A 22,913-nucleotide genomic window follows, 5' to 3' on the forward strand; every position below is an offset into this window, starting at 1 on the left:
ATTAAGCTCAATGATTGAGACTAATGCTCGTGATGCAACAAATTGCGTTGGATGCATATAAAGTATATTAACAGTCCTCTTGAACTTGTTGCATACTGAACATACAACATGAGCATCACAACATAATTTTACCGAGCAGAGGCTAGCACAATAATAGAAATGAGAAACTTGCCAAATGTTTACTGTTCCCTCTCTCATATATATCTGATGATAACGTATGTCACTTCCGAGAGTGTCGACTTCTAGTTGATTTCAATTTATTTTGTTTTGCTATACATCGGTTAACTTCTCTTTATACTGTACATGACGGTTCCTTAAAACAATGCCTTAAGTTGATAAAGGTTTTATAATGGTGACTTGGGTAAGAGGCTCGACTGAAAATATAATGCGTCTTCAATGACAGTCTGTAGTAAAGGCACAGATGCCACAAGCCAAACATTCTTCGTATAATAGATCCCAGGACAATAACATAGATGGCACAATGTTAAGGTGTTACTAAACCGCGTAAACTCTTGAGACTTGAGGCTGACGGATATATTGTAGAGTTTTCAGACAATAAAGAAGAGAAGTAGTCCCAAAGTTAACATAATATGCCAAACTGTTTACTCTGCCAACTCATTGTTACAACACGCTTTAGATAAAAGTGTTTTTATTTGCGAGGGGTCCCCGTTCTACATGTTTTTTTTTAACTGTGACACAGCTCGGAGAGGAAAAAAAAAAAAAAAACATTCCATAAAGTAAAATCGGTGCCGCGTGGAACCAACCGTATGTCACATTTGGTCAGCCTGCTTCATTTCAGCCAGAGCTGCGTTTGAGCCTCCTGGCACCTGCTGTCACGTAGACGATAAGATGAAAAACAACTTCGAGACCAAGCCAAATGTGATGATAACGCCTGCGTTTACACATACACACGCAAAGAGGAATTGACCGAAATGTAGTCTGGAGAGATTTCACATGGTCTCCTGTCAGATTGAGAACAGATTGCGAAAGGAAACGACATGATTACTCACTGCAGTCTCCCATCCTCTAACCAAAGGCTACACATGCAGGTTTTTGGGGGATTCATGCGTTAAACATTTGATTAAGATCATTTCTTAAGAAGGGACTGTAATCTGTGAGGGAGTCGTACACAGTATATATACAGTGGAATGACCCAAAAGTATAACAATTTCAGTTCAACCAACAGTTTCTGAAAAAAAAAATATGCCTCAAAAGTAAAAATAAATAATATATAAAGCCTAAAAGGTGTGCTCTTATACTTCCCACCAACAGAAAGACAGAGAAAATGTATTAGTTAGTGATACGTGTTTAAATCCACCACATGTGACAGCACCACTCTCCTAATAAACACTTTTCTATCACCTCATCATCTGCCAGACGTCTCCGAAGTCTAAGTATTTTAGTTTGACTTGGTTTTATCATCCGGTAGTGTAGTTCGGGTCTGTTTACTTTCGTACGAACGGCAAAATGTTACGACAGCAACGCCATTACAGTTATGGAATGGAACAAATGAATTCATTTGACGTAATGTGGTATTGTAAAATAATTTTCAAATTAGAAAACTTGAAGGTCAACCAACATTCTGAAACAGAATGTGTTCGACTGAGGCTCGGATGTTCACTAGTGGAAATGCACTTTTATACCCTTCACATCTAGATTCGTGAAGACTCACTGACTGCGCCCAAATAGCCCACGTAACCACAGCAATGGCAGACCGGGTCACACAACCTCAACCTTGAGTGAGGTGAATTCCCCGCACGGGCACCTTATACAAAGTGCGGGAATGTACTACCTGCAAGTGTGGTGAATGGGCTCCATTTATCAACCTTCGGACTTTTCAAAGCATATTTACAATGTCACCTCATTCATCTGTTCACATAAGAGTAGTTTGGCTGGAGGGAAAGCAATCAGCCTCACATACTGATAATGCATTGACAGGTTCAGTAACGTGTTCAAGGAAAGTCTGACAGTGTGGCAGAACTAGCAATAGAAATTGAGATCGGTGCTCAATACCAGGATCTCGGCACAATGGGCCCTCATTCCAAGGGGCCTTCAATCTGTGCCAACTGGACCAACTGACCACGTGGTTGCTGCCATGGCAGCCAGAAACCTGCTGGAGGCACATCCATCAAAGACTAAGTAGCACCTGAAAATACCGTATAAATCCTAAAATTCGACAGAGGAAGAAGATATTCACCCATAGAATTTTTTCAATGTGCAAAGTCACGTGATAGGGACAAAAATCAAGATTACATGCTTCCTATTGACGAAAAGCTTTTTGACAGGTTACAATAGCAGATTTTAACAGTGTCTCACTTTGGACGGGAAAATAAAATAAAACTGATTTTTTGGTTGTAAATGTGTCTCCTTGGAGGCAAATGATAAAGAGATGAAAAGTGATTAAAGTGATCAAAAATGTTTGTGTTAGGCCTTTTTATTATTTTCCGTGTGGAAAAAAAAAATATTTACAAGGATCAAAAATACTTCCTGGCATTAGAGGGGTGTCAGCTTTTACCTCTTTACAAAGCTCAGCAGTTTGAAGGCTTGGCATCCAAACAACATCATCATGCACACTTAATGGAATTCTTCCTTCATTTATTCAAGGTCAAAGCTCATCACTCCCACCAGTCGTTTGAATTGTAAATCTTTTTCTTGTTAGGTCTGTGGGGACATTTGAATAATTGGAATTCTTCTGTAGTAACCCTCTCTACAGTATTGGTTCACTCCCACGAATGATAACGATGCGGTTTGAAGAGTGCTCTGCAATTGACTAGCAACCAGTCCGGGGTGTACCCCGCCTCTCGTCCAGAGTCAGCTGGGATAGACTCCAGCTCACCCCTGACCCTAATAATGACTAGTACTGTAGAAAATGGATGGGTGTACGTTTTGAGGAGTAAACAAAAAGTATTTTTGATATTGAATGAAACACAAGTGACTATAGACATGGCATGTGTACAGTTTTGTAATTGATTGGGGCAGGTTGTGAAATGGGTCACCGCCAGAAGGATTCCCGTCCAATTATATACCATACAAACATGATAATATTCACTCTTTGTCATTTCTCCGATTTGAATTCCAGCTCAGTACGATTGAAATGTGAATGAAATTGCAGGATGTCACAATGATGAATGAACACGGCTTCAATTCAAAACGAGATGATAGCCATGTTGGTCACACTTCAGCAGAGCTTTCAAAATCAAATCCCTGACGCTGACTCTACTTGTGCGGAATATTTTTTGCCGCCCCAATCAAAACAACATATCATTGCGACAGCCTTTAGGGAGAATTTTTGAGGTAAACTAGCAGATCTATCATTCGATTCAAATGGTTTGTATACATTCTAATTAAACATTACGCATCGCAAGACAGAATCACAAAAACTGCCGACTGACGGGTTAGAAACAGGAGCCTCGTCGGAATTTCTCAAGTCCTTACACAATAATCAATTTTGTTTAAAGATTTTCACATAAAGCTGCCATTGGCTGTTGACCAGTTGGGGTTTGACCTCGCCTCTGGTCCAAAGTCAGCTGGGAGGGGCTACAGCTCACAAGCGACACTAATGAGGATCAGCGTTACAGCTGGATGGATGGATTTGAACATAAACAACAAATACAATGATGTTTCTATGGGTTATCGAACAAGACATCCTTAAGAGCAGCTCTGATTCGAATCAACAAAGCGCATTAACAACGACAACAGCGGAGGGACCAACCTCATCGACAAGAAGTTATTAGTTGGGAGTCTTGTTTGGCAGTTAATTAAAGTGCCAGATTGGCCGCCATGTACTTTTGAGAGCGAATCCGACATCAGATCGAATGATCCAAGTTCACTGACTGATTCTAGCACAGGGGAAAGTTTTCATTTCGACAAAAAATACTCCATTGACTGCAGCACATAAAGTAATACCGCCCCCCCAAAAAAATAATAATAAAGGGTACCATGGAGGGAGTGCTGTGTCTGAGCCAGAAGCCAAAAGAAGATACATCTGGGAGATCAAGATAAGGTCACAGTTGAAGTGTCACTCACCGTGCTGAAGTTAACCGAGTAGCAATCCTCCCCGCGAAAGGTGCACTGTAGTAGCATATCGCCAATGTCATGACCGGTGCGGTTATAGAAATCAGTCATGTTGAACAGTTTGGGCTTAAAGTTCTGGAAGTTGGCTTTCTCCTTCAGGGCAGCCAGAACCTCCGGCTCGGCCAGATGCGGGTTGGCTATTTGGTAGTTATTATTGAGGAGGGCCAGAAGCTCTCCCACGTGATAGAGGTCATTCCGGGTGATTTTGGAAAAGCGGAACTCGTTGAGGTTACAGAAGGTAATGGCGGGAAAGGTGAGGTTGGTGGCCGCCACCTCGTCCAGCTTGGTGACGTGAGGGTACTCCAGGTAGTAGGACACTCGATCCATGCAGACCAGCAGCAGTAAGCAGAGAGAACCCAGGAAGGAAAGAGTCCAGAGGAACCGGCGGAATGTCATGTGTCCATAAGAGAATATGTGACTCATGCCATGTAGCGTGGATATGTTCGCGAAAGCTTGCAGGTTGGACGGCCTGGCGCTTTCAATGCTTTCCTCCGAGCTTCCTTTCATGGCTGTAGAGTGATGCTCGACGAACTTCGGCAACGAGACTTTGCTTAGCAACAGCAGCGGCACAATCCACGCGGCAGTGTCAGTCACACCGCCGCTTTATAGCCCTCAACGGCAATACTAATAGTCTCAAGAAACAGAGAACACGAACATGAGTGTGTGGTTCAGTTTCCGGAACTCTTCCATTTCATCGTAATTCACCTTCCATTGACTGTCAGCTGCTCCTCGCTGATTTTATTAGAAGCAAAACTGTGTCTCACTCTCTGCTCAGCTGCCTTTTGTCACGGAAGCGAACACAATGACAGTTCCAGAAACACCCACTTCAACCCAAAAGCATTGCCTCCTGCTCCCTTTGTGGTGTGAATAGAGTGTAGGAGAACACAAGAGACCAGGGAGCGAGGAACGGGGCAAATTGCGAATGTAAAGAAAGAGGCAAGAGATGGGGAGGCGGGAGGGCGGGGGGGGGGGGGGACTGCAATGAAAAGGGCTAGCTGTTGAAGAGAGGTGCTAAGCCTCAGCAGTCAATGGGACCCTTCCTCCTCCAATCGGGACCGCCTCTACATTGCTGTGATGATGGAATGCAATGGTTTTGTGAATGGAGGTAATAAGGAGAGAAAGGGCTCAAGAGTCCCTCACCGCCACCTTCTCTTGTCACTCGGGTCTGTCTTCAGGCTTCTTCTTGTTTCGTCCAGAAACCAAAATTGAGGGCGGGGGGCGGGGGGGTTGCTTTTCAGAGACCTCCGAACTGTGCTTGCCAACCGATGTTCGCAGCTTCCACGCGGGATCTACTTCCTCACTTGCACAAATCCTTTAGTTAACGGGAAGACCACCGCTTGATGGTTTACGACCAGCCCTGGCCGGCATAGTCGCTCAAGCCGCTCTGGAGAGCTCCAGCTTTACTCCTGCGAACATACAGATTTATATTCGCTTCCTCACCAGCGCCAGCACCAGCACCACAGACAGCACTCCCCCCTTTTATCGCTCTCTCTCCCGGAGAGTATACCTCCCTCTCCCTCCGCCTCCTCTTTAGTAGTCAGGATCCATCCCACTGCTGAATGGCTGCTTTGCTTGTGTGTCTGTGCTCACCAGCCAAATCGCTCAATCTGGACACCAACTTGACTCTGTGTGATGGTTCTCTATTGGTATTAAAGCAACGTGTTTGTGCAAACATGCCACAGGTTACTTTGCATACATATTGTTGCGGCACAGCTTATTTTTAGTGTGTATATACCGACCACAACGTATTGGAATAATAAGAACGATCTTTTCTTGGAGTTGCATTTTTCTGTTGTTTTAATGTAATTTCTAGGTTTCTATGTAGAGCAGGGCTGTCAAACGCATTTTTGGCGCGGGCCACATCGTATTTCTGATTTCACTCGGAGGGCCGTTTACGACTGTTAACCCGTGTAAATGTATGATTGCCTTATACACAACTAATTGATTGGTTTACTGGTTTTGAAATCAGAAGCTAGTGAATAGTTTGTTCAATTATTTTTCAATTTATTTTAAAGGAAGGATCGGTAACAAATGTTTGAAATATCGAATATGTTGTATTAACTGTGAAGACAATTTCAAATAAAACATGTCAAGTCAACACATGATTTGACTTCGCGGGCCATGTAAAATGATGTCGCGGGACGGATCCGGCCACCGGGCCTTAAGTTTGACAACCGTGATGTAGAGGGATGTGAATGATGCACGCTGTTGTCATATTTATGAAAAAAAAAAAAACCGATGAGATCCACTAGAAATATCAGCGGAGCGCCACAACTTAGACCTGCTCCGAAGTGGTCTTGGGTCTAGTCTACTTTCAGTCACTAAATAGTCAGGTGCGTTGGGGGCGTGTACAAAAAAACGTGTTTGGTCCGCTGGAACACCCAGCTTGGCGCAGTGCAGTCTACAGAATCCCCTAACACGGTAAACTGTACTTGCCCCAGAAACAAAAGTCAAAATATGCCAGTCCCTAAGCTGAGCACACATGCGCTGTCTAAGAAAACAGAGCCCCATGACTTGGTTTATTAAAATTAAATAATGACAATCGACTGAATTCTTGGAAGTGTTGTGGCTAGGACTATCAATTGCAAAGTAAGTCAATCCCGTGATACAATATTATTTCCATATTTTTCCATATTATTTTGATAAATGATATATTGGAGTGGAACTAGTCATCCATTTTCTACAATGCTTAGCCTATTCAGGGTCATGAGGAGCTGGAGCCTAGTATTTTATGTCTGTTGTGTGAACAGCGAGTTTCAGGCTTGAACCGAAACATAACCGGGCAATTTTCATTCGGGTCAAAAGTTCGCGACGATACTGTGCGAAACCTTTTCATTCCTCCCAGCCCAAACATTTAATTCAGTGGCAACCAAGGGATGTGGAATCAACATAACAATAGGTGAACTGTCAAGGATATGACCACAGCCCTCGGGGATTAAATCAATATTCTGCCTTGGTAACCAAGCGCACAGACCATAGCAACCATTACAACGACGGGGTACACATGATGTAGCAATGCAATCGCTGCTTATCTGCAAAAGGAAAACCGTCAATTGTCATGCTCCCACAGCTGAAATGTAACTTCATGTCTTGAGTGACACACTGTTGAGGTTTTGAATCCACCTACGTTGGTGATGTGAAGAGGTAAAATGACTGCAATTTCGCAACCACGCAGCACATTTTCGCTTAATATCAGACAACAAGCAAGACGGAAGGATTCTGTCAACCAATGTCATCTTTATTGTAATGCCTTACATCAGGGGCATGCAAGAATGCACTATATCCTAGCTAAAGCATCCCGTGGAAAGATTACGAAACTCTAATTTCAATTCTACACAAGCCACTGTGCCTGTTGCAGATTGCGGCATGAACGTGGTGGATTTTTCAGCAGTAATTGGTTTTCAAGGAGATGGAGAAATGCACAGCTTAATGCAGTGAATAACAAGTAGCAGACCTAACATTTAAGGCGTCAAAGTGTACCATTTTATCGGTGGGCTTTTGACCATCAACAAAAAATAATTCAGGACAGTACAATTGTGCTCAGAACTAACACAATGTCATTATATGCAAATTCAGTAGAACCTACGCAGACGAAACACCGCCAAAAGTTTCGAAGTTAAAAAAAAAAAAAAAAAAAAATGCACTTTTGGTGACACCACCACAGAGAACATGACGATAACAGCAATGAAACTTATTGAGACGGAGCAAATGCTCAGGCTGCGCAGCGCCAAATAATTTGTGTGTGAATTAAATATCAATCACGTACACCAACTTTATCAATCAGTTGCTAATGTAAATAGCTTCTAGCTGAGCGCATCAAGGCTAATGACTAGTGTGAAAAAGACCAGAGAAGCCTGCCAACACATATTTTTCACAATGCCTCTCCATTCCGTGTAGCTTTACTTGATTTGAGTTTAACTACACAGTCATTAACACATGATCAGAGGATGGCGCTGCTGAGTCAAAAACGTACTATTCAGCGTCAATGTCATGTCGGTATCAGCACATGTGGATCCCCGTTATTTGCGGGGGATAGGGACATGGCTGGCCAGTGAGTAGCAATAATCCGTGAATAATTGATGCCCGTTATAAATGTATTTGACAAAAAAAATCCCCAAATATTCTTGAAAAAATGCTGATAAACCACCAATTAGGGTTTTCCACGAAAAACATGAATAGCGGCATACGGGAACATATTATAAACAAGAGCAATTGAAGATTCGATGAACGACCTGTTTTGGACTTACACTGGGAATGAAGTATACAGTATCTTTGTTTATGTTTATTTACAATGTATACATCCTTCAAACATTAATACATATGTCTTTGCTTGAAATGTTAACCACAATTATGTAACGTGCGCTGCGCATCACCCACTCTTTCTTTTGTAACTCTCAAGGATGCTGGCTATTGGGTTCCAAATTCCGATTCCAAAAACCTTTTCGCTACAAAAGATGGAACTAAAATAAACAAAGACCCTATCGCTGCTGAGCTTCCAGGTAACATTAATCACGTCAAGTAAAAGAAGTCAAGTCAATTCTTTATACGATGCAGCAGTGGTCTGATCATGAGTACTTGTACTTGATTATAATCCACCTCCCACCTAATGATCTTATTGCAACACTCACCTCTGTTCATGAACACTGGGTTGGAAAGGCATGCAAGTAATTTGCTCTGTAGAGTAGTTGACCGAGGCACCTTCTTATCTCCCATATTGAACACTTTGTGTACTGTTCAATTTCTCCTCTTGCCATCTGCAGAGAGACAGTTTAAGCCATAAGTCACAGACAACAATGACTGTCTCCACTCGCCTGATAAATGGGTCAGATGTGAGCATTCTTTCGCACAAAGTCAAAGAGGGATGAAAGATTATCCTGTTGTGTGGGATGTGTTAAGATGCATTTTGCTTCCCCGATCTGCTCGGACAACGGTCAGGGCTGACAATCGTAAATATTAAACAGGTTTAATATGAACGAACACAAATCCTTTGGTGTGGTTAACACTGAGCTGGTTCAAGCTAGAAGCTACCATTGGCGTGACATGAAACGATAGCCAATTTGGGAGTTTTGTTGTGTGACCTGAAGCTTGTGTTGTTGCTAGAGAAAGTGGTTGTGTTGAATGTTTGAATAATGTATCTCAGTCATTTATCGAAAAAAACAAAACAAGAAAAGATTGTAAACGCCGTGCACTGTAGTTAACAGAAAAGCTAACATTTAGCCTCGCTGCTTAGAAATTGTGACTGTCGATGAAGTTATGGTGTGTGATGTGTCAATCATTTTAATTTTTTTTCTTGCTGTGTGTGGGCTCTCAAATTTGTGAAACGGGTTAATGTGTTAAAAATCGGTATTGTCGTAACCTGTCTTTAAATATAATATAAATCAGGTTACAAGAAGCAGAATCTTCTCCCAGCTACGTTTGTGATTTAATTTCCTCTTAGCTTCTGACTGATGAATCTGTGAGAAGTTGAAGAGAGTTCTGTGAATTATGTAATGATTTTGTATTCTTCTTAACATGTCAAGTAGGAATTTGTGAGTTTCAAGCACAATATAAACAAAATGTACTTACTACTTGCATACTTCATGTGGTTCACTTAAACTCTGAAAATAGAATGGAACGCCCCAAAAGTGGCACCATTTAGAGCTTAACTACAAGTTTCTGGACAATGTGCCTAAGACGTCATGAACCACAAATTAGAAAGTGTTTGGCTGCTCAGTACAATTTGAGCAATACAATTTACTAAATATCAGTTATATACAGAAACTAATTCAAAGGCTATGTAAATACACTCATTACATACATTGATAGCTTTTTAGGTTTACCAAGCAGGGTGAATTATTTGTTGATTACTAATACAAATTATTAATACTACTATTTTGGGGGGGTGCTTAAGCTCTACCAGAACAAGTTCCTGAAGGTTAGGAATGTCATCTTCCTGATGCAACGTTAAAAACCTCAAAGATTTATCACACTGTCCAATTTATTTATCCATTCTTTTTTTTTTTTTTTTAAATAAGACCATAAAGTAGACAGGGGTATCTTAAATGACCACTAACGTTGTTTGATGACTAACTCAGGTCAGGTGGAAATAAAATGTAATTCGGCTAACCACCTCAAGAGGGCAGAAAAATACACAAAATCTCTAGTCACTGGACCGCACGAAGCCAAGAAACGGTACGAGTCCTCCACTTAGTGGACAAAGCTACTCAGTGCAAGATTTTCTATATATCCATTATCCAAACCACCTATCCTCACGATTTTTTCTTATTTAAATTGATCAAAACACCTGAATATTTCCAGACTGAAACATAGAATTTCACTTTATGCCAGCTTCTGTCCCCAGTGTGAGACATTTGTGACAAAAAGTGCAAACAGGTGAGCGTCATTCGCTACTAATTGCTTCACGCCCAATAAATTGAAGTGTGGGGTAAAGAACAATGGGAGAATCGTTCCTAAACAACGTGTTAAACAATTGTTCAAGAACAACAACAATGTCGAATGATATTTCAAAGAAGAGGGGCAAGAGTTCCGGTGAGAAAAGGGCTAAGAAAAAGGTCAAACGTAAGGAGACGTACGCCATGTACATCTATAAAGTTTTGAAACAGGTGGGCAACAACTTTGATTTCTGTTTTTGAGACGGCTGGCCATTGTGTCCACCTCACCTTCTTTATGTTGTTGTTGTTGTTGTTTTCTGCTTTAAATGTATTGGAAAAAAAACAGAACCGAACTGTACTGAGGCAGTGATTATTTCATTTACCACTAGAGGGAGAACGTGTATCATACTACTTTTTGAGAATCCCCTACTCCTGCACCGCAATTCCATTGGAAATTGCAAATGATTAACAATTTGTATTTTAAAAGGTAGACGCTGCTGGTTGCAGCAGCTGGTTGTAGAAAGACTGCTATTGAGCAGATCATAGAAAAAATAAAAATAATTTAAGGTTAAGTGGCAAGAACTGTTTTTTGAATGCAATAGCCTGAAAGAAGCACGCATTTTACTATTACGGTACATAAATCTTAAAAAGAGACGATCTGAATGTGGCCACGGCCGACAACTCAACTTCATTTATAGAGCAGTTTAAAAGCAACCACAGCTGAAACATAATTGCATACAAACATTGAACATGTTGTTTTATACAACAAAAACAAGTTGTTGTTGTTTTAGGCAGAAATATGCATATGAAAACAAACTCGTGCGGCACCTCCTCTGTATCTTTAGACCGAACAGTCGCAATTCGCATTTGCCTCCCGTTCCAACCAAGGGGACTGTGAGTTTAATCCCAAAGATCACTTTGATCCAACTTTAGAACTAAAAAAAAAAACAACAACAAAAACAGGCTATTGTAGCTGAAAGGGCCCTTAATAGTCAAATAGAACAAGGCTTGAGAGAGTAATGGTGTTTCCTTTTTAGGTTCATCCGGACACGGGCATCTCCAGCCGGGCCATGAGCATCATGAATTCGTTCGTCAACGACCTGTTCGAGAGGATTGCCACAGAAGCGTCGCGCCTGGCTCAGTACAACAAGCGCGCCACCATCACCAGCCGCGAGGTGCAGACCGCCGTCAGGCTGCTGCTACCCGGCGAGCTGGCCAAGCACGCCGTGTCCGAGGGTACCAAGGCGGTCACTAAGTACACCAGCTCCAAGTGAGCAGCTATCAATAAATGTACCCTGCCCCCCCATCTAATGGCCTCATCCTTGGCTCAGTAACACAGCTACGCATTCACCACTAGATGGCGTCGTTGTGCACCTGTTTTTTCAAACGAGTCAAAACGAAAAACGCATTTGATTAAAATATAGTTTAACATCAAAATAAGTCTTGGAACCTACCAGATATGATTGAAAGCCTTCCATACCGGTCTTATCCACTTTGTTGACGGGTGCACATGATAACCGTTAGAACCTAGGTTCTAAAGGGGAGAAGTCCAACAATGTTTTGTCGAAGTACATGAATCTTAGTGTTATGATCCCAAAATCGGTCAGAGGTGAATTTCTATTGGGTTGCCACTTGTCGGAGTGAATCAGGCACGTTTGCGTTCATAATTGTTAGAGCAATGTGTGTAAATATTATAGCAACACATGATATATTTCTGTAAGTTCTGTAGGAAACCAGATTTCGAATATTAGTTTTTGAGCTGAAGAAGTTTGGGAAACCCTGTTATATAGGCCTGCTATGTCAGTGCTACATATACGATTCAAATGTGTTTCTAAGTATTCTTGTTGAAGGTCATGACTCATATGTAATTTTTGATGCCAGCAACTTTGCTCATGATTGTAATAGAAATGAAAGTTTTGTATTTCACACCATTCCTCGAGTTCCCAAAACCGCGCCCACGCGTAGTGGTAGACAATACGCTAGCTGTCTCCGCTAAGCACGCCGCTATGAAACATATTATGGATGGGTGCATTAGTGACTGATGCACAGCCTGGGCTGGCTTGCCTTGTTTTTGTGTTGCGAGCACATCATTAGAAAATGTTCCACTTGGCAGGGAAGCACGTATTAACCGCTAGCACAATGAAATGAGGTTATGATCGATGGTTAAAGTTATCCAAGACTATTATGCTGAAATATGAACCTCCCTATTGTCACCATGAAGCAGAGAGCTATTTGCATGTTGATCAGTGCATCGAGAGACAATTGGAATCTGTGTTGCAATGTGTGGAGTGGGCCCCAACGCTCAAACAATATAGAAATGTAATCACACTAGCACAGAAGTAGTTCGGAGCTGAGGTTTAATTTAATGCTCTATAAATTCATTTGGGTTCTCCAGCAACATGTCAAGCATCCCAAAGAGACATTGGATACTTTGCATTCCGCCATGTTGATGACTTTTATGGCACTATGCATCCATAAAAAACATTATTGATCGGCTATCAATAGACTATTTAATGACACTTAATAAATTGAATCCCTTATTTTAGATACTATGATCGAGCACAGTATATTCCAGGACGCTAGTCAATCTCTGATTTGTTTGAATTTCAAAAGTATTTTCCCATAAGAAATAATGGAAATCAAATGAAATCGATCAAAAGTCAAACTGTCGCCATCATAAAAACATTTGACAAGCAATGGAAGCTTAGCATACAAAGCGGTGTGAAGATGGGACACATCATTAAGATTCTTAACGGTGAGTTAACCACTGTAGTATGTCAAAACAAAACAATAGACACTCTTAAATCTAAAAAGTGTGATGCAAAGAAAAAAGGTCATGGCAAATGACGTTGCGTACAGTACACGCGACTAGCTACTTTAGTGGCTAATTCTATTAACTAATGTATGTAACTCTTGTTAATTGAAGAATTTGAGTGATTCATCATGTTGAGCTGTCTAGCTAGCTTGCTTTTTTGTTTCATTCGCACAAACCAACTTGCTTGTTTTTATTCAAGAGTAACTTGGGACTTGTTTGAGACTTGAGGGTTACAATTTGGGACCTACTCCCAAGCACCTCTGATTTACACTCCACCTTTCTTGAAATTCAATATTGTGACATCACTTCAAGTAGCATCTCCGATTTATCATGCTAGCATCCCCTTTTCACCATTGTTTACTTGGATATTTGTTCATCCTTTAGATTATCCAGTTATTTAACTTATTAAAAAATACCACTTTTCTTTTTCCAACAAACTTTGCCGTACAACTGTACTAACCTACACTATCTTTGACAATTGCGCCTTAAACTAACAACAAATTAAATTGCAAATCCATTAGCATTTGATATTACTCTAATTACATTTCATCACGCTCACAGTATATTAAATGACTCCACAGTGTGGCAGGAGAGCTGCAGTTAAATCTCCCTCTGTATGTGTGCCACAGTACTCCAAACAGCATTAAGAGGGACATAATCAGAGGGAACTAATTGCCAATGATTGCATAAATGAAGTGGCTCGCTTTCATCAAGACTGATGTTCAGCGTCTTACCACCTCGGGAGAAGAAGGCGCTTGACCAGAAAGCCGAAAACCCATGAAGCTATACTGCTTGTGGCGGGTAATGTAAAGAAACTGAATATGTCCACAGGGGGGCATGTTATTGATGTCTTTTGTTGTCATCAGAGTTGCTTCTACTTCACAGAAAAAAAAGGAAAAAAAACCACCAAGGCCAACCATTTGAGAAATGAATCTATTGAAGTCGCCGTCTTTTTTCCCCCCATTAGTAAGTGTTTAGTTCAGCGTTTTAAATAATTGTGTTACAAGGAATGATATTTAAAATACATTTGGGAGCCAATGAGGCGGGAAAGTGCCTACATGTTTTGTTGATGACACCCGGGCCATTTGGAAGACATCAAAGTAGAGAGGAGGTAGCCTCGATGCATATTATAAACTCATTATGTGTATCATTTAAAAGGATGTACTTCAGCCACAGAAAACAATATTCCTAGTCTCGGGTAATGTGTGTTCTCAAACTTGAGACTCGCGCTCGCCTCCAGTTTAATGTGGCATCCATTACCAAAATGTAACATAAAAGAAATGACCTAGATTTCAAAAATGTTTTTAACGTATAGATGGGTGTCAGAGCCTGCTTGGCATCTGTGTTTTCAAAAAAATACACACATATATATATATATATATATATATATATATATATATATATATATATATATATATATATATATATATATATATATATATATATATATATATATATATATATATATATATATATATATATATATATATATATATATATATATATATATATATATATATATATATATATATATATATATATATATATATATATATATATATATATATATATATATATATATATATATATATATATATATATATATATATATATATATATATATATATATATATATACACACACACACTCACACTTGTTTTTGCTCCCATTTTATGAGATTAACTCACAGGTCTAAAACCTTTTCCACATACTCAATAATCTCCGTTTCTCTCAAATATTCACAAAACAGTCTAAATCTGTGATAATGAGCACTTCTCCTTTGCCGAGATAATCCATCCCACCTCACAGGTGTGCCATATCAAGATGCTGATTAGACACCATGATTAGTGCATAGGTGTGCCTTGGACTGCCAGCAATAAAATGCCACTCTGAAAGGTACAGTTGAATTTTATTGTAATTATTCATATGATTTTTTTTTTTTTAATTTATTCTAACTCTGGTTATGGCCCCCAGTAACACTCTAAAGTTCATTTCTTAAATTTCATAGTATTTCAATGAGGGATGAGTGGAGGTTAGAAGATTAAGCTTATGCCAAGATATACTTAGACGTTAAGGTATCTGATGGGAGCTCAAAACAAATGTGGACAAATCGATAATAGCATTTCTTAATTTTTCTGGTGCCAGTCTTAGAGTTCATCCACTTGCGCCACTTGGCCGCTGGCAAGGATCTATCTCACCACCATGTTGGTAGAAATGCTGGCCCATCATTCAAAAAGAGATATTAGCTGTTTGCCTGGTGAGTAGGCTCTAAAAGGCTTAATTATGCGCCGTCCCTCCTCCATCAGAACACTTCACGTGGGGCAGATGCACAGCGGTGGCTAGTCATTCAGCCTAATGCGCCGATGCAGGGAGTCGTGTGGATACATAAAAGCCATTAAGACGAGTGAAAGAGCAGGAAAAATACAGAGTAGCTGAACGATATTTTACAAACGGCGCATAAACAGGCACGCTGTAAAGGAGCAGTTGTCTTCGTCTAAAGTAGATTGCACGCTGAACGATAATCATGCCAAATTTGAGCGTTTTTCGTTCTACCGATGAAAGTCAGTAAAGGCCTGATTTGTGGAGGTCTCTCAAAGATTGTCCTGAGCCATCACAATCACAAATTGTTATGAATGTTGTCAACAGATTTCGGTCAAGCTTTGGTCTTTGATTGTGACGCGAAAGGAAGCGACCTGAATCCCGCGTTGCTGGCGGTCGAATCTAAAAGTGTTCTCGACATATGTTCTGTGTGTCCCACAATAGTCTAAACGCGGCATTCTGCATTGCGTTTGTGGAATATGAATCAAGCAATAAATTGTACTCGTTTTTTATGCATCTCTGGAGGCAGCCATTTTGCCACTTTGCTGTCGACTGAAAATGACATCACAGTGCCTAAGGCTGGGGTGGGCAACTCCAGTCCTCGAGGGCCGCTATCTTGCATGTTTTTAGAATGTTCCCCTCCTCCAACACCTGATTCACATGATCAGCTCATCATCAAGCTCTGCAGAAGCCTGATAACCATCCTGATCATTTCAATCAAACATGCAGAATAGCGGCCCTCGAAGACCAGAGTTGCCCACCCCTTGGCCTATAAAGGGCTCATCACATGACCAAACCCAGAATACAGATGAGCCATGATTGGTCATTATCTGAGCCCTGAGCAACTGTGATAGTCATTTTCAGTTGAGGGCAAGTAGCAAAATGGCCGCCCCCCTAGAGATGGATAAAAACGAGTGGATTTTTCCGCTTGATTCATATTCCACAAACGCAATATTATTCAGAATGCTGTTTTTAGACTAGTGGGGGCTCATAGAACACATTCTTGTAAAGATAACTTCCACTTCAATAACTATCCTTCTCTTGTTTACATAATAACTAATCATGTACCCTACCCGCGATTCATTTGTTTTTAAAATGAGCAGTGAGAATAAAGATGAGTAGCATATATATTTTTTTATTATTAGTAGCCAGGATGGCAGCCAAATAGCAAAGCGTGATAGCTGTGTCCCCGGTGGCCAAAGGCCTGAGTGACTACACGTGAGACGAAAATAGCATCATGTGTCAGTCAGCGATATCAAAACAACCAGCACTGAGCAGCTGCTAGGCACTCTGTGCACATTGTCCAGCGTGAGACACTTTGCTTTCTCTTTGACTCCACCGTTGTGTTCATTTGTCCACATTGACTCTTGACGCGAGACAAAGCCGTTCAAGCATGTCGCGAGGCAGCTTCGTCTTCACGTCGAAAGCTTTGCGCTCGCTCCAACTGGACGAGGACATGCTGGAGAGACACAAGAACAAGCAGCGCTTGGCCTCCCATCGTCTGCTGAGTTACGCTCTGAAGAAGGAAGCCCGGGACAGGACGCCTTTGAGGTCCAGCGCGGCGCTGAGGCCGGCCCTGTGCCGAGATGCGGTGGTCCAAAACGCTCTGTACACAGGCGACCTGGAGGCCGTGCAGCGACTCTTTCCCCGAGGATCCACCGCCAACCTCATCATCGAGCCGCAGGGTGGGGAGATGCGCTGGGTCGCCCGGGGGGAGGGTAAGAGACGACATCTGTCATCATTAGGATTTAATTTAGGGATTCGGCACGTGGTAGGTGGTAGCCTCATTTATGAGGATTGTGTTTTCGAGAGACCCGCATTCAATGGGGGCATGGCGTTGACTTGTTCCGTACACGGAATTGTGATAGGATGCAAATCATGAGCAACACGCCGCCTCTGCAACTCAGCATGATGTGCTGTTTAAACACAGAAATGCGTTATTTTTAGGAATGCATCACGAGGTGATATGCTCCATCTATTACTTGTTGACTCACTTACTTGTAGTTCCGAATGTATTACCCCGCCTTACACTTTCTACGTCAAGAATCGTCATTTTAGAGTAGTTATAGCCTGTGACTGGTTGCTGCTTGCATGCTACACCCAAGTTTGGCTCGAATCTGCCCTGGCATGGTTTACTGGCTCGTATCACATGATCTCCTGAAATAGCCTCATCCGCGCAAACAACACACACAACCACGTCCATGCTCACGGAACAAGTAATAGTCCTGAACTAGTTAGGCAGAATGGCTTACGTGGCACCAAAGGTGAAGTGGCACAAGCCAAAGACGTTCCGCAACGACGTGATTGCCACGGCCAAGGCCACAGGTTGCGTACTGCAGTTTTGGAACTCCCTACTTGCGGGCGACGAGCTGACGCTGGTCAGCATAATGGACGATGACGAATACGGCTACCTGATTGACGCCACTTATGATACCAGCAACATAGACGAGTGGACGAACTTCAGATTTAACTACAGAAGCTTGAGTAGGTTTCTCAATCGGTTATTGCCAGCGGAGAGACTAACTTGTGCTTTTTGTGAGCGTTTGAACCGTCAATCCGATCGTCGTTCTTTGTCTCGGTAGGGCTTTGGTCGCTGACGTACGAGCAGGAGCTGACCACGCCGCTTCACATCACAGCCGGGCGAGGCTTCAGCGAGTGCCTGAAACTCCTGCTGCAACGAGGAGCCAGTGTTGACCTGGCGCCGGGCGGCATCACCGCCCTGCATGAGTCCTGTGCCCGCTGTGAGCCGGAGTGTACCAGACTGCTGCTGGTCCACGGTGCCGACGCCAATGCTGTCTCAGAGGACGGCCGTATGCCTTTGCACTTGTGCTTCAACCCGGAGTCCTTTGAGTGGGTATTTTGTAGAGCTAAACCATGAAAACGCTGACAAACATGAATTGAAACGAAATTTAGAATCACGATTCACAAACGTAGTCTCCGAAATCATCGCGATTGTTTATTTTCTCAGTGGCGGTGGCTTGTGGCTCGCGGGCAATATTTTGACCTAAAGCATTACAACATCTCTTATTTTGAATATAAAAGTATACAATCGTCAATCCTAAGATCATTTTTTATATTAGAAATTGAAATGAAGTTTCAGGATGCAAGATCCCAAGACTACAAATGACGTGACATCGATCTGTGGAAAAACAGGAAAAAGATTTGCTGTATGTGTTAGCGAGTTAAATGTACAAGTGTCGTTTTGTTGAGCCCCAAAATACTTAATGAGGAAGTCAACCCAAACAGGCCCACTAGTTGAAACACAGCATTCCGATTAATATTGCTTTTGTGGAATTTGAGTTAAGCAACAAAATCCAGGCCTTTTTAGCCATCTCAGGGGGCGGCCATTTTGTCACTTCTATCGACTGAAAATGACATCACAGCCGCTCAGCGCTCTGGTAACAACCAATCACGGCTCAGCTTCAGAAAACAGGTTAGCCGTGATTGGTCGTTACCTGAGCCCTGAGCGACTGTGATGTCATTTTCACTCAATGGGAGTGACAAAATGGCCGCCCCCATAGATGGCTAAAAACGGGTGGATGAACTCTTATTCCACAAACGCAATATTTATCAGAATGCCTTGTTTCAACTAACCTGTTTACATTACGTCACCTTAATGTATTTCGAGTGATGTCATCTTGTTAGCTGCGTATGCCATCGCTAATCGCTAACGCGCTGCATCGCAGAAAACGACGAGGAGCCAGCGAAAACCGTTTCTTCTCAGAGAAGCTGAATATGCTTGTAACGCTACAGCGAGAATCCTACAACTGTTAGAAAAGGTTCATCTGTATAATGTAAACCATTTCATCCCTATCGTAAACTTACAGCTCTGCTTCTCCGAAACGCCATCTGCAGATGTGCCAAGTACCTCCTTCAGTATGGCGCCGCCATCAACAGCCGCACTGCGGATGAAGACGACACTCCCCTGCACGTGGCAGCCAGGAACGGTCTGACGGATCACGTCGAACTCTACTTGCGCTACGGAGCCGCCGTGGACAAAAAGAACGGCGAAGGCCTCACGCCCCTGAACGCCGCTTGCTCCCAGCCGCAGGAGCTGCAGGACCTCCAGCGCTACTTCAGCCTGTGCCGGATTCTGGTGAAGGCGGGGGCCGACATCCGCACTACGGACCAGGACAATCATACGCCCCTGCACATGGCGTGCAAGAATGTCAATGCAGACTTGGTGGAGCTGCTGTTAGCCAACGGGGCCTGCGTTAACGAAATGGACTACGGCGGTGAAGCCCCCATGCACAACATCCTCAAGGTGGTCTGCTACAAGCTTGCCCATAGTCCTGAGAGGGTTGTCCGTGCCCTGCTCAACCACAGCTCCATCCGTGTGTGGCCTGGAGCGCTTCCCAAGGTAGAAAAGATTCTTTCAAAGTTCTTGTGGTTCGGTTTTTGCTCATTTGGTTGTGTTTGCAACAGTAAACGGTCCCAAAAAGATGCGACCTGAACCGTATTTCACCTTATGATGGGCCTACAATTTTTTTTTGCGGATTTGAAACGACATGCACGACAAACATAGTAGTACCTCAAAATTTTGAGTGAGTTTATTGTGTGATAAATTAGCAAAATTAGTTCTGGCACTTAATGTTGGTTTGCTGTTCAGCAATTTTGTGCCGTCCTTGAATGGCAAATTTTATGCAAGAGAGCCCTTTGCACTGGGAAAAAAATGACAGTATGTGGTTATTTTATTGTTTGCTTCAAACCCTTTTTTGTTGGGTTAGGATAGTGGATCTTTTCTACATGCATTGAAAAAAGCAAATTAAGAGCGTGTATTTTGCACGTATGCACTTATTTTGTCCATAATTAAAATAGCATTTTTGTCATACATTTAAGTTGTTCATCCCTGCCTTGTGCATTAAATCTAATCTCTTAGTAAATAATACATGCCTTGATGACTAAAGAAAATGGGTGTCTTTTGCGCTAACCCAATTTGGTGCAGATCCAAATGAAGGTTGTTACATGATACTGTATTCCCATTCTAGTTTTGACAGTCAATGATTAGCCAATTGGCAATTAGCCATCAAGGTGTCTAATTTTGCATCATTAGTGAGCGCTGCACTTTTTACCACCTTGACTTTTCTCATTTCCAAGATCTCTCAACTTCCCAATCCTTCCCATTGCCCGACACAACACGCAGCGTTGCTCTCTCCGCAGGAAGCAGACTCACAACTATGAGTGCACCCACGTGCACCAGACAAAACGCCTGCTTCCTAATTAGGCAAGTGTTAATAGGAGATTAATTAGCACTAATTGCATAATTTCTAGTTAGACCCCCAGAGGGAGCCCCAATCTGTTCATTTCACAAGTGTTTAATTACTTTATTTCTTTTGAATCTATGGCGCTGGCTCACAAACTCCAGAACATGGCAATAGTTTGAAGCATGTTGCGTTTCTCCGTGTCGTGATGTTGATTTTCAGGTTCTGAGGCACTGCTCTCAATCTCCACGTACCATCGAAGTGCTGCTCAACGCCTACAGTCAGCTCAAAGTCACCGACACCTGGGTCGAGTCTGTACCCCCCGAGGTGTTTGAGGCAAGTTTACCAGTGGGTGGAAAGCATTGCTTAGCTTGTACTTGATGGGGCACACGTACTGATTTTTAACATCTTAATACATTTTTACAACATGTGCGATTCCACACATGATGAGGACAAAAACTCGTGTGTGTGCTTATTGCTTGTGTAGCCAAGTGTACTTGAGATAAAGCAATAGTATGTACGGATGTGTGCCGTAGTACCAAGTGTGACCTGTGAGAGGTAGCATGGTGCCACAGGCCATCCAGACTGCCCAAAAAAAAAATCAATTACGAAAGTAGGAGTCGGAGAAGGAATGGGAAGAGGAGAAACAGAAGAACCGCAGGCTAATTTATTAGATCATCTCGTAACTACATTTCAGTCGCAAGCTTCTCCTGGTCGCTTTTGTTGCGCCATATAACTTGTGAGACAAATGATGCAAACACTCACAACCAGTTGCTTCTTGTCAGTCGCAATCACTGAGTCCAGGACTCGTCTGACCACAGTGGTGACCGCTCTTATATAAATATTTGAACTCATAAATATTGAGCAGGTTACGATCGCTGCGTATTGGGCCTTTGCAGACTTTCATCAAAATAGACGACGAATGATCAAATTAGGGCTGGTTATCGGTATAGCTGTCCTGTGAAAAACACTTATGTCCAATTTTGGAATTGTTTTAAATGTTCACGTTAACACGATGTCTGTAATGCGGGAACACCAATCACGTAAAAACTAAGAAAATTGAAGAAAAAAAAAAATGGACATGTGTTTTTCACAGGACAGCGACGATATATATACCGGTATGTATTGTATCACATATACATATATGCTGACTGACCACTTTTTACCAAAGTACCAAACTTTACTAGCTTGCTTTTAAAAGCAAAATCAGATTTTTTTACAGCAAAAAAAAAGAGAGATGTGATCTTTTTTTTATTGTTTGTTTGTTGTTGTTTTTTATGCATGTCTTCTCGAGCAGGAGCACCGGGAGTTCTACGAGTCCGTCTTCTCCCTGGCACGTACACCTCGTTCCCTGCAGCACTTGTCACGCTGCAAGCTGAGGGTCTTCCTGGAGGGTAGACTCAACAAAGTGGTCCCAAGACTACAACTGCCAACCTTTATCAAGAACTACTTGCTTCTGGATTACAGAGGTTATGTCCACTAATTTGGCACTTTTCATAAATCCTCATGAAGAGTTTTCTGCTGCTAGAGATTAATATTGCAGGAGTTTGATTGGTCTTGATCTCAACCTTTAAGCATGTTTCATTTAACACCACGAGAGGGCGCTAGAGACTTAATGTGACGAAGTATTGCTGGTGCGCTTCCATGTTTTCATCCGTCCCAATATCGTCCATCAATCTTATGATCACGTCTATATCAATAATGTTTTCCCTTCGTGCTTCGTTCTCTTTTAATTTTTTTTTTACCTGTAAATGTTCTGATTTTGATCTGAATGTCCACTGTGTGTCACACGAACTGCAATGTACGCTCTTTTACCTGCAATAAAATTTAATTGGACATTAGGAATTCACTTAGTTGTCTTTCATGATCTTGTTTTTTTCTTTTACAGTAATTACTTTTACTATTTTTTACAAATCATAATTAAGAGCAAAATTATGTGAATGGTCACTACATATTTTTCATTTGATTAGAACGTTTATAAAGCTCAGCATACATTTGAATTAGTATGAGGAAAACACAAGTGTAGCCTATCTTCATAAATGAATGAATATCATGGACGAGTTCATTAATTGAGTTGTTCCATTCAAAATGTGAAACTCATAACTCACACTCGCAAATAATATTTTGAGATGT

At 41.8% G+C, this 22,913-nt stretch overlaps 3 protein-coding genes across 6 annotated transcripts in view; 2 read left to right on the forward strand and 1 right to left on the reverse strand.

The window, feature by feature from the left end:
* The window catches only part of asic1c (acid-sensing (proton-gated) ion channel 1c), a 75,222-nt gene extending 69,721 nt beyond the window's left edge, over window positions 1-5,501 (reverse strand). For both annotated transcript variants that reach the window (XM_086042405.1, XM_086042404.1), the window contains exon 1: window positions 4,027-5,501. In XM_086042405.1, the coding sequence (XP_085898531.1) occupies window positions 4,027-4,581 (555 nt within the window). In that variant the 5' untranslated portion in view covers window positions 4,582-5,501. The remainder of the gene's footprint in view (window positions 1-4,026) is intronic.
* A 4,960-nt stretch (window positions 5,502-10,461) lies between these two features.
* Window positions 10,462-11,751, forward strand: h2bk1 (H2B.K variant histone 1). The gene is made up of 2 exons (XM_086042882.1): window positions 10,462-10,676; window positions 11,483-11,751. Exons 1-2 carry the CDS (start codon window positions 10,509-10,511, stop codon window positions 11,717-11,719), a joined length of 405 nt encoding a protein of 134 aa, XP_085899008.1. The 5' UTR covers window positions 10,462-10,508; the 3' UTR covers window positions 11,720-11,751.
* Window positions 11,752-16,406: 4,655 nt separating this feature from the next.
* Window positions 16,407-22,611, forward strand: asb10 (ankyrin repeat and SOCS box containing 10). 3 transcript variants are annotated; one of them, XR_015088398.1, is made up of 6 exons: window positions 16,407-17,264; window positions 18,162-18,429; window positions 19,435-19,939; window positions 20,677-20,803; window positions 21,003-21,116; window positions 22,078-22,111. XR_015088398.1 is itself a non-coding variant. In XM_086043260.1 (5 exons), exons 1-5 carry the CDS (start codon window positions 16,973-16,975, stop codon window positions 22,261-22,263), a joined length of 1,365 nt encoding a protein of 454 aa, XP_085899386.1. In that variant the 5' UTR covers window positions 16,407-16,972; the 3' UTR covers window positions 22,264-22,611. The 3 variants fall into 3 exon arrangements, 2 of the variants coding, with proteins under 2 accessions (XP_085899386.1, XP_085899387.1); XM_086043260.1 differs by lacking the exon at window positions 20,677-20,803 and having other exon boundaries at window positions 22,078-22,611; XM_086043261.1 differs by lacking the exons at window positions 16,407-17,264; window positions 20,677-20,803 and adding an exon at window positions 17,788-18,063 and having other exon boundaries at window positions 22,078-22,611.
* The last annotated feature ends 302 nt before the right edge of the window (window positions 22,612-22,913 follow it).

Source organism: Filicampus tigris, chromosome 10, assembly GCF_054856515.1.
Source record: "Filicampus tigris isolate MCC_2025a chromosome 10, RoL_Ftig_1.0, whole genome shotgun sequence".
NCBI classification, from domain to species: Eukaryota; Metazoa; Chordata; class Actinopteri; order Syngnathiformes; family Syngnathidae; genus Filicampus; species Filicampus tigris.

Coding starts and splice junctions, on each gene's coding strand:
- h2bk1 (XM_086042882.1), top strand. CDS start 10,509: ATGGGAGAATCGTTCCTAAACAACGTGTTAAACAATTGTTCAAGAACA. Junction 10,677..11,482: donor TCTATAAAGTTTTGAAACAG/GTGGGCAACAAC, acceptor TTTCCTTTTTAG/GTTCATCCGGACACGGGCAT.
- asb10 (XM_086043260.1), top strand. CDS start 16,973: ATGTCGCGAGGCAGCTTCGTCTTCACGTCGAAAGCTTTGCGCTCGCTC. Junction 19,940..21,002: donor GGCCTGGAGCGCTTCCCAAG/GTAGAAAAGATT, acceptor GTTGATTTTCAG/GTTCTGAGGCACTGCTCTCA. Junction 21,117..22,077: donor TACCCCCCGAGGTGTTTGAG/GCAAGTTTACCA, acceptor CTTCTCGAGCAG/GAGCACCGGGAGTTCTACGA.